Source organism: Lipotes vexillifer, unplaced genomic scaffold, assembly GCF_000442215.2.
Source record: "Lipotes vexillifer unplaced genomic scaffold, Lipotes_vexillifer_v1.1 scaffold591, whole genome shotgun sequence".
Lineage (NCBI taxonomy): Eukaryota > Metazoa > Chordata > Mammalia > Artiodactyla > Lipotidae > Lipotes > Lipotes vexillifer.
The window spans coordinates 968,582-979,945 of NW_006791954.1; the positions used below are offsets into that span (position 1 = coordinate 968,582).

Consider the following 11,364-nt stretch of genomic DNA (forward strand, 5'->3'; position numbering starts at 1 on the left):
CCACCCCCTAATTGTCTTCCTCTCCCCCCCCCTCCCAGGATCTCCCCCCCCCCCCAGAGCCCATCCCCACCATTGCAATGGACATAGCTGGAATTTGAACCAGGCAGTCAGAGCTCCCACTCTCAACCACCGTGCCCTATTGTCCCCACCCCCAATTCACCCATTACCTCCTGCAAGGAATTTTGCTTTTTAATGAGGTTGGGTAGGGAGGGCCATGCTTACCCAAGAATCAACCCTTTGATGGTGGGATATCAGGAGTTGCCAGGGGAGGGTTTTGGGAGAGTCTTCCCATACATCAGGAGGAATGGGTGGGCAGAGTGGGGCCTGAGGGTCTCACCAGGAGGTGGCTGTGCAGAGTGCAGGGTCCAGTACAGATGGCCTGGCCACCAAGGTCCTGTGGAGGATGTTGATGACAGGCCGGGCCCTGTAGAGAAAACCCACAGACATCAATGCGTCTGGCCTGTCCCAGGCCAGGCTGGGGTCGGGGCTCCGGTTTGCACGGACATGATGCTGAAGGTGGACAGAGGTGGGGCTCCATGCAGACAGGGATGGAGGAGAGAAAGGCCCCCATCCACTGTCGCCCTGGCTCACCGCAGCAGCACGATGTGGTCTGACAGGCTCCCCACCAGCAGGTCTGGGTAGCGGTTCTCATCCACATCCATCTGCCCACTCAGGGAGTAGCCGAAGGTGGCCAAGCCAGGCAGTCCCAGCTTCTCTCCGTGTATTACCTGGAGGCAGAGGGAAGTGGTGGGGACAGGCTCTGGGGTAGGCTCCAGGGAGTGGGGCCCAGGGGGAATAGGGAGGGAAAGGAGGAAGGGCCCCTCCGTCCCTGTCCATCCATACCTGCTGGGGCTGTCTGAGGAGCCCCCTGGAGCTGCCATGGTAGATGTACACTTTGCCCAAGCCCTCGAAAGGGGCTCCCACGGCAATGTCTGGGGAAGAGAGAGAGTACAGGGTCACCCCGTGTACTATGGGCCCCACAGTTCCCCAGCCCTGTGCTCCAGGCCACAGAGCCCAGCATGGCATTGACCTCCCTGTCAGACAGTGCTCAGAGCATCAGGGAACAGAGCTCTGTGGCTCAGGATTAAAACTGGGACCATTGGGCACTCAACTGCCTCTTTTATATGAGGGAAATTAGGCCCAGAAGAGGGAAGTGACTTACCCAAAGTCACAAAGCAAGTTGATGTCTCCAGCAGGCCTAAACCCCAGATTTCTGACCACTGGCTGTTGTTTGTTTTCCCTTATTGCAGTGCCTTCCTTCTCCCCCACCAACCGCCCCTCCAGACACCTGGTTCTTCTAATGACATTTACCAGCAGGGTCACAAAAGCAGGTGTTCTCCATTGGTGACTTTGCCAGGTAGTTATCAAACACTCGTCTCATCCAATCCTCACAAGAGGCAGTAGGTACTACTTTTTTTTTGTTTTTTCTCTTGACAGTAGGTACTACTGTCCCCACTTCATAGATGAGAAAAAAGGCTCAGGAAACCCAAAGTCACACAGCTAAGGAGTAGAGAAGAGGCTCTAAGCCCATGTCTGTCTCTGTGTGGGGGCTGGGATTTTAATCACAACACTCTAGTGAGCTTTACTTGTTAAAATGGCCAGGCTTTTTAATTCTAACCATTATTTCCACAAATAAATCCAAAACGTTCTGTCTTCTGAAACTTTCTAGTTTTCTGCTTTTGATCTGATAAGGTCTAGGTAACCAGAAAGCCAAGCTTGTTAGAAAAGGAAAAGGAAGTAGGTCCTGAGTGACAACTGGGCAACTCTTGTATCAGTAAGTGCTTGGGCTTCATTAACTAGACTTTCTAGCACGTGTTTTGTCTCTTTAGCGGCGCCTCTGCCTTCCTTTTGGTTTTCAGGTATGTTCTGGGAAGTTGAGGTTGTCAGAGAAGTGATTTACAGATACGCCAGGTGCTCCCGTGACAGCCAGGCTCAACCCCTTGATTTGTCCCTCTCTTTGATACACCAGGTCTGATTGGTCCCCAAGTCCTGCAGAGCACTAATGACATCCCCTATATCTGGGACGTCTACCTTGTCCCAGCGCTTCACGTCCCACACCTGATATACTATATTCTTGATCTTAACACCCCCAGCCTTGCTCCCCGCATCCATCCATCCCACATCTCCCTCCAGAGTCATCTTGCAAGGTACCAAGCTATCATATCAAATCCCTGCCCCCAGATCTTTTTGGACCCCCCTCTGCCATAACCCAAATATAAAGCCCTAGTTTTTCTATCTGGCTTTCAAAGCGTCCACCCCACCCCCACACTACCTCGCTAGCCTCATCTCTGATGTGAACAACCCACACCTACTAGATCTGAGCACATCAGGCAAGTGTACCACACTCATGTTGTGCCCCTTCTCTTCCCTCCACTGTGCACACTCAGCCCAGCCTTTGATGCCCGGTGGTACGTCCACTCCTCCGGGAGGTCTACCAAGCTCGCCTCTGTGGGGGGTCCCTTTGCACGCAGTCTCTCCAGCACTGCTGTGAGCTCCCCAGACCTGGGCCGCAGCCTGTCTTCTCTTCGGACCCTGTCAAGCCTGGTATGCAGCTGGCTCTCAGTCAGTGGATGCTGGGGCAGGAGTGCTGGCTCATACCCTGGAATCCATCCTGGTTGATGTCACCGATGCTTGCCACAGAGAAGCCAAAGGCAGAGCGACTGGGGCCGTGGAGAAGGAGGGAGGGGAGGGCCGGGAAGGAGGTGCCTGCCTGGTTCATGAAGACATAAATGGCACCGCCTACCTCCTCTTTCCGCTCAAAGTAATAGGGGGCACCCACCAGGAGGTCCTGCCACCTGCACAGGAGAGAAGAGGGTGGAGATGGGACATGCAGCATAACTCTTATTTAGCAGAGATACAACTGTGCCAGGCAGGGCACATGACTCTACAAATGGCGCCTCTGGCCATAGGTCGTGGGAAGGACAAGGAAGTGTCACTGTGACCCGTCTAGAAGAAAACACATGTTGTGGAGAAGCCATGTAGACACAGATCACACCCGAACAGCCCACATCCACTAGAGCCATACAAATGACAGGCATAGACGAGGAGATGCAAAGCCTCATGAAACTGACATGCAAATACCCAGAATCCCATAAAGTCTGATTGCAAATCAACATGCAAAATCGACTAGCAAATCCCTGCGAACAGCATGCAAAGAAATGCACAATCGCAAACCTCCATTTCTCTGCCCTGCTTTGGGCAAGCCCGCCCCCCTCACCATTCTCCCGACCCCAGAGAAATGTCCCTGGATTCTCACCCATCATTGTTCAGGTCTGCCAGGGCAATGGCGCTGCCAAAATAGGCGCCCACCTGCCTGCCCTCCAGCACCTGCCTCCTCCGCAGGTCTCCACCTGCCTCCTGGCTCAGCAAAAAGACAGCGCCCACATGTTGGTGCCGAGGGGCACCCGTCACAATGGTGGTGTTCGTAGGGTGCAGGATGGCACTGCCCACCTGCATCGTGTAGCCTGGGAAGCGGGGAAGGTGGTCAATCAAGGCTCCAGTAAGTTTGGTCCCCTTCTACTCTGGACCCATCTCCCAATATCCCCCCATTATCTTCTATTCCTCCATTCTAAGTTGGGCAAGAAGGTGGACCTTGGATGCCCAGCCCCCAGTCCTGCCTGCACACTGGACCGTGAGCTCCATGAGGGTCATGACTCTGCATCTTGGGGGCAATACAGGTGGTGGTCAATAACTGTGTGCTAGCTGAACTAAATGCCACTAGTCGCACTGCACCCTGGCCTCACTCTTCCACCAGACACTGAAGGTGAGAGGGCCATTGAGCCCCTTTCCTCCTCTCCACCCAAAGGGCCACCACAACTGGACTCACCAATGTAGAGGTTGCCTTGGTCCGCTGGGTCCTTGTAACTATATTCGGATAAATCCCAGTCCTTCCGCTGAATCATGTAGCTGTTTCCTTCACAAGGATTTGAGGAGGGGGAGTATAAGTCACCACTCCTTTCCTCCACTATGTCCAGGCCCCCCACCTCCAGATAAGGATAATAATAACCCCTTTTATTTGTGAGTACTTTGCCATTTGCAAATCACTTCCTCTTTATTTTAACAATTCTGTGAGGTAGAATGATGACCCCCATTTTGCAGATGAGGAAAGTGAGGCTCAGGGATGGAGAGCTAGTTGTCCAGCTGGAATCCAGTCATCCAGGCACCCAGATACTAGATGACATCTCCCTCACCCTAGACACCGAAACCAGACTCCACACCATTATATCCTCCTAATCCTGCCCCAAACTCGGGCTGCCTACCCCTACCCTGCTCCCCAGGGCTGCTGCTGGAGAGTACCTGTGGCCCTGCCAAGATTCTAAAGGACCAAGGGGTGGGAGGTAAGACTAGCAGAGTGAGCAGAGGCCTCGGCCTCAGGCAAGCCCAGAGCTGTTACTACGCCCTGGCCCTGCGCTACCTGTCGGTCAAGAGGACAAAATAAATAAATCATTGGGATGTAACACAGAGCATAAGAAATACAGTCAAAAATAATGTAATCACTTTGTATGGGGACACATTGTTTCTTCACTTATGGGGTGATCATTTTATAATGTATTTATATGTTGAACCACTATGTTGTACACCTGAAACTAACAAAATATTGTATGCCAACTATACTGCAATGAAAAAAAGCAAAACAAGATTCTGGGCTCCCTCTGCCTGTTGATTCTGCAATAGTAGGTGCAGTAAGGGAAAAGGGGCCACTGTTGCTACAGCCTATGTGGTGGAGAGAGGCAGGTGGAGGGGGTGTGAGCCGTCAGACTCCTGAGAGGCAGTATGTGGTGTGGCAGATACAAGCATGACTTTGGATGCAAGGAAAGCTCTGCGGCCCTCACGAAAGATTGCCCTGTATGTACTGACGTGAAAAGATGCCCACAGTTTATTGATATGTGAAAAGTAGCAGAACAGTATGTTTAATGTGATTTTGTGTGTGTGTGTGTGTGTGTGTGTGTGTGTGTGTGTGTGTGTGTGTTAAGATACCTACACATTCTAAAATAAGTCTGGAAGGATCCACAAGACACTTAGCAGTATACACTGGGAAATGGGACAAGGAAGATGGGGAAGAGGAAGGGCACTTTTCCTCTTTATTTTACTGTACCATTTGGTACTTGTACCAGGAACGTGCTTTATTTTTTAAGTTTTTAAATGGTTAACCTGGAGTCAGACGGACCTGCATTCCAATACAGGTTTCAGAACTTACTATTGGCCTTGGGTGATTCACTTCACCTCCCTGAGGCTCAGTTTTCTGTAAAATGAGTATTATAATAATACTCGTATTTTAAGATTAATTAAGATAATAGGTGTAAAGCCTCTGGTACCTAGTAAGCACTTTAAAATAGCAGAGGTCGAGGTGGTTGCTGATGTCGGCAAACGAATGCTCTCCTCTGCCCTCTCGTGTGGAGGCTCTGGCAGGCTGCCCTCGGGCCTAACAGGGGTGGTGGCCTCTGCCCCTCTTCCCTTCCCCCACGGTCCCCACCTTTCCAGTTGTAGGCACCAGGAGCGCCAAAGTACACAGTGTTTTGGGTGAAGCCGCCGCTGGCGCCCAGCTGGCACATGCCGGTCTCCAGGTAGTCGGTGTTGCTGTTGCACATCTCGTTGTGGTAGGTCTGCCAGTCATCACTGGGGTCCAGCTCCAGGTCGTTGCCCCTCACATAGCACTTGCCCACCATGCGCCGCTGGTCCTCCGACCCCGACCACAACACCTGGGTGTAGCGGTGGGCACAGACCTGGGGACCCCAGCCCCCACCAATGCACACAGCTGAGCCCGCGGCAGGGACTCAGGAGCAGTGTCTCCACAGCCCTGTGCACCTCTGGCTTTGCAGGAAGGGAGTGGAAAGAGGTCTCCCAGATTTTCTTTCTTCCCACAGTGGTGCTTGGACCTGCATTGCCTTTCCAGAATTCAGAAACCTGCTCTGAGGGCTGAGAACACTTTCGGAAGACCAGAAGGTACTGGATTTGAGAGTGGCTTAGAGATCTTGGCAAAACGAAAAGGGAAAAGGATGAGAGAATGTGGGGTTCAGGCCCTTGGGTCTAAAAGGAGCTGGACACAGAGCAGGTTAGGAATTTGCTTCTCTGCTGAAAGGTCAATATTAGAATAACAACAACAACCATAGCAGCAGCCGCAACACTTACTGAGTGCTGACTATATGCCAGACACAAGTCTGAGCTCTTCACATATTAATTCTTTTAAGCCTCCTACCAGCCCTATGGAGTAGGGATAATTATCTCCCCCATTTTAGATAAGGAAACTGAGGCACAGAGAACTAAGAAACCTGCTTAAGATCTCACATCTAGAGAGAGGCAGGGGATATTCAAACGAAGGCTGTCGGGCTCCGGGGTCTGGGCTCTTAAGTATCAGGCTGTGCTGCCTCTCTTGAAGCTTCTCCCTGCACATGGGAGGTGCTCCATAAAGAGTTATTGGGCAAATCAATCAGAATAGGGTATTTGTAAAACAGCCAGGGGCCAGGGGAAACCCAGAACCAGGCCTAGTTCTTGTTTGCTTGCCGTCTGTGTCCCCGTCCAGCTGTGAGCCAAACCCATGCTCGTGCCGGCCTGAGCCTGTCCCGGGGTAACTACAAAGTTTGTAGTGTGGGCTCAGTGCAGGGCACACAGGACATACTCACCAAAAACGGACTGAATGAATGGATGGGTGAGCAGAAAACTGCTGAAGGACCCAGGATCTAGAACTGACTTAAATGGAAACCTGGACCCACACCATCCTTGACAAAAGACTAGAAAGGGTGTTTCAGTGAACTGGTCAAACCCAGAGCTTATGACAGTGTTCAAAGGTGACAGAAATCACAACGTGATCCAGAGGTGACAGCTATGGGGGGGGGGGACGGTTGACTGGAAAGAAGTGGGCTTTCTGGAATGATGTAAATATGCTATTTCTTTAATGGGTGTTGGTTACACAGTTGTATAATTTGTCAAAACGCAACTGAAACAAAATTTGTACCTTCACTATATGTAAATGTTACATGAATTTAAAGATGAAAAATAAATTGTCTATCTGGGACTCAGAAATTGAGGAGGTGACAACTGACAGCAGGGAGGGGGCCCCCAAACCCCAGCCGGGTGAGCTGGGGGAGCAGGGCTGTGCCTCTTCCACCACCCGGCCTCCCCGGAAGGAGCGCGCCCAGGCCGCACTGCCTGAGGCCCTCTCTGCCCTTTCCATCTCGCAGTTCCCTCAGCTCATTCCTACGAAGGGTGAGCACACCCCCGGGGGGGCAGTGGGTGCTTCAGACAGGACCCAGGCTGGCCCTTGGAGAGCGCCAGACACCCTCCCCACCCCCACCCCCTGCTACAAGTGCAGGATGAAGGGACACACATGCCGTGGAGACATACAGCCACAGAAATGGACATTTGCAAGGCTCCAGCTCATGCACAAGGGACCCTTCTCCTGTCCTCTGCTTCCCTCCGAAGCTCCTGGGAGATGAAGGAGAGGGCTGGACGGGGGGACCGACGGTGAGCGCCCACTTACCAGGACTCTGCCCGCAGGGCCCTGGCTGGCCACAGTCACCCCGAGCCACATGTCCTCAATAATGTGATGGTCAGGGTCACCTGTGGGCATGAGAGGGGTCATGAGCCAGGGCACCTCACCCCACCCTCCCAGCATCAAGAGCATCCACAGGGCAGGGGTTGGTCCCTCCCGGATCTTCCACTCCAGCAGGGCAGCCCTCCCTCCCCGCCTTCTCCAGCCCATCATAGTCTGAGCTCCACAAATCCCATCTGGTCCCACTCTAGGACTCCCTCTTCCCAGCTGGACAAGAAGGGACTAGAAGCTACCCAGGTGAGCCTTCCGTCTCTTCCAGTCATTCTCTCTGTGCTACGCCCTCCACCAGGCTCCTGACCCAGCACCCATTCCCAGGCCCTCTGCTCACTTTTCTCTGCAATGTCCATCCGTTCACAGTCGTTCTTGTGGGCAGTGAGTGGGCACAGGTACACAGCACCGGTCTGGTTGGTATAGCCATCAGGCACAGCAAGGTCCCGGGGGGCGCCAGCCAGGAGCCTGGGGGCAAGAAGGTAGGTAGACCCGGGCCCATAGTCCGCAAAGCCCGCTTCAAACAACTCACTGCTCAACGTGCATGGGCCGGGCATCTGCTCTGTGCCAGGCTCTGCCGTCGGGAGATGAATGGCTCCCCGCCCCTGCCCTCGAGGAGTGCCCAGGGTAGGGGAAGGCAGGCAAGGAGACAGACACCTGTGGTCAGTGCCTCATGAGAGGAAAGCAGGGAGCAAACCAGCCCAGACTCTGTGTGGGGGGCAATCAGGGAGGCCCACAGAAGAAGGGACCCTGGCCTGAGTCTGATGACCAGGGCTTACCAGGTGAAGAAGCGGAGGAGGGGCTCTGTGGGCCAAGGTCTGGCCTGTGCAAGAGCCGGGAAGCATGAGCAAGAGAGTGACTCAGGGATCTGCAAGGCCCTCGGTACAGCTGCAGGCCAGAAACACGGGGAGGGACAAGAGGCAGGGTGGGAAGGGCAGCCATGGACGGATTTTAAGCGAGGGAGCGACATGGCCAGATCTGGGTTTTGGAAGGACTGTTTGGCCTCTGAGATGAAGCCAGAGGGGAAGATAGCAAAGGCTGGAGGAGCCCTGGTCCTACCTCTCTGAGCCACATCTGAGGACTTAGATCTGGGGGCGGGCACTGAAGAATGTGGGCAGGAAAGGACAACTGACCCTAAACCAGAGCTGGGTGAGCTGAGGTCAGCAGGGCCCTTATGTGACCTGGGCGATGTCTACTCTCCCCCTCCCCACCCTGTTGAGACAGACATATGAGGTGTAGGGGTGGTGGCAGGGGAGCTGGGTACCTGACACTTTGGACAGTGTGGCCCCGGGGCAGAGTTCTTGGCTGGTGGGCATGAGAATGGGGATGGGTGAGGACTATAAATCACCTTGTCCCCAGCCTGCCTGGAACCCCTCTTTAGGGACACCAACTGCAAGTCCCTGCAAGGGTTCTTAGGGCTCCAGCAGCCCTTCCCATACCAGAGAGGTGACTAGAGGAGAGGGAGGCAGGTGATCAGCTTTGAAATATTATCTCAAAAGACAGTTCTTGGACCACCAGAATCAAAAATCCCTGCGATATTTGTTAAAAAGGCAAATTCCTCAGCCCACCACAGACAACCTGGATTGAATCTGGGGGTGGAGCCCTGGAACCTGCTTATTTAACATGCATCCCAAATATTCACACCACAGTTTGAGAACCCACCTCTACCACCCCTTGCTCTCCCAGCATCATCTGTCTTCAGCCTCTGGACGTTTTGCCAAAAACACCTCCTCAGTCCTGCTGGACCCAGCCTCCTGGGTGGCAGGCACCTCCTAGGTAGGTACCCCTCCATCCGGCCCCAGCAATGCTGTCACCTGAGGCGCCAAGCTCAGAACTTGGGCGCCAGGCCCCCTGCCAGAGTCTGGATGTGCAGAGCAACAGCCCTGCCTGCAGCTCCTGCCTGGGACCTGAGAGTGAGGGCTGCAGGGAGTGGGCAGGGCAGGGCCTGGGCATGCCAGGGCCTGGGTGCCTCGGCCCACTGGGTGTCAGGAATGCGCTGCCTGGGGGTGCCAGGAAGGGGACCTCTGCCTGCACCTCACACCTCAGCTCAGACCTCACCCTGGGGAAGGGTTCCTGGGGGCAGGGGTATAGCTTCTCTAAGCAGAGCAGGGCTGGGAGCTCCGGCAGGAAGGCTGGCAGGGGGCCAGTGTGGCAGCCAGGCCCTGTTAGTCACCCTCTGTCTGGGCTGGGTAGGGTGCCTAGTGGGTCCGCTGCCTGACCACCCATGGGCATCTGCCCCCAGCCTGACAGGTGCGAGAGGGGACCTGCTGTCTGTGGGAAAGGAATATCTCAGCCTTGGGGCTGAAGGGCCTGGTTCTAGGTCTGCTCTGCCTCAAGGGACAATTTCTTTTCCCTCTCTGAGCTGTGAGTGCCTCATCTGTAAAATGGGACAGCAGCTGTCCCACCACCCTCCAGGGTTGTTGGGGGAAAAAGTGGGTTCATTCTTTGAAAGGGCCACCTGACTATGAAGCCAAGGCCAACGTGAGCACTGTCGTTCTGCTTTCTTGTGGCACCAGGACTGGCCCTAGCACACCCCCAGGCCTTGCTCCGGGGACCCAGGAACTTCTGCCCCACTGGGTTAGGGGACCTGAAGCAGAAGGCACAGAGCAGACTAGTTCAGGTGTTTAGATGGGGCAGAGGATGAGACAGAAGTAACACTTCCATGGCCTAAGGCAATCAGTCAGGTGGGGGTGGGGCACTGGCAGCTAGTCATTCTAGGGTAGGAGCTCAGATACGGCTGGAGGTGGCAGCTGGGGGTTGGCTACAATGACCTTGAAGGGGTGGGTCCAGGCCTCAGTGGGCAAGGCGTCCCTGGAGAGCCCAGGTTGCATTCCAGGGCGTGCAATGCAAGGGAAGTGTTGCTGTGCCTACAGCTCTCTGGGCCCAAGTTGTCAGGGTGGGAGGTGGCTGAGGAACAGGGTGGCCATGCCCTCCCAGCTCCCTCATCTTAGAGGGAGTGGCCTGAGGGTCCCCGCCTCTTTGCCTCCTGTGGTACAGAGCAGGCAAAGCTGGGCATGAATAGCAATTGGATTGACATAAATCCCCTTACCACCTATACCCTCTCCACTCTCACCCAGCACCAGCCTTGTGCCCATTGATGGGCGGTGGGACAGGGTCCTAATCCCAGCCCCCCGCATCCCAGGCCCCTCCCTCCTCAGAGATTCCACAGGGAGCACCTCCCACCTCCCTGGAGTATTTTTAGCTCCTACTTGGCCTGCTTAGAGGCCCTTTAAGGCCCTCTGGCTCCCAGCCCAGGATCCAATGGGTCTACGGCCAGAGGACTGGGAGTAGATGGGGGAAGGAGGGTGCACAGAGGGCCGGGTCCAGCTTCCTCCAGCCACAGGCAGGTGTGGGAAAATCCAGAGGGTGGGAAAGATCTTACTGGTATGTAAATGAATGTAAATTACTATGCAAATGAGCACCTTGCTCCTGCTGTTGGATCTGGTCCAGATCAAAGAGTCCAGAAGCTGATCCCTCTCAAACCACCACTGAGGTCACCCTCCCAGCAGCAGCCAGAAGCGGGATGCTAAGTGGGATGCTTTGCCCAGCTCTTGGAGCAAGGAGGAAAGGAGACTGGACTGCCTCTTTCCTGGAGTCAGACTGGGCTGGGCGGGAGTAGGTGTCTTTCCAGGAGGTACGGAGATGAATAAAATGACCTCGCAAGGGCTCTCAAACAGCTGCCTCTTCACCCTATCCTTAGGCTCCGGCCAGACAGCCCCTCCTGGCCTTTGTGGAGGCCCCTGAGCTCCAAGTTCTGGAGAAGCACTTTCTCACTCCTGCCCCATCACTCTTTCAGGGGCGGATCAAAGCTAATGGGACAGGCAGGT

The 11,364-nt window shown here is 54.5% G+C and overlaps 1 protein-coding gene across 2 annotated transcripts in view; it reads right to left on the reverse strand.

Moving 5' to 3' along the window:
• Positions 1-11,364, reverse strand: part of ITGA3 (integrin subunit alpha 3) — a 29,907-nt gene that overhangs the window by 13,852 nt on the left and 4,691 nt on the right. For both annotated transcript variants that reach the window (XM_007465070.1, XM_007465071.1), the window contains exons 2-10: positions 7,878-8,005; positions 7,478-7,557; positions 5,474-5,723; positions 3,827-3,913; positions 3,257-3,464; positions 2,599-2,795; positions 844-932; positions 592-728; positions 338-424 (exon numbers count right to left, since the gene is read on the reverse strand). In XM_007465070.1, the coding sequence (XP_007465132.1) occupies positions 338-424; positions 592-728; positions 844-932; positions 2,599-2,795; positions 3,257-3,464; positions 3,827-3,913; positions 5,474-5,723; positions 7,478-7,557; positions 7,878-8,005 (1,263 nt within the window). The remainder of the gene's footprint in view (positions 1-337; positions 425-591; positions 729-843; positions 933-2,598; positions 2,796-3,256; positions 3,465-3,826; positions 3,914-5,473; positions 5,724-7,477; positions 7,558-7,877; positions 8,006-11,364) is intronic.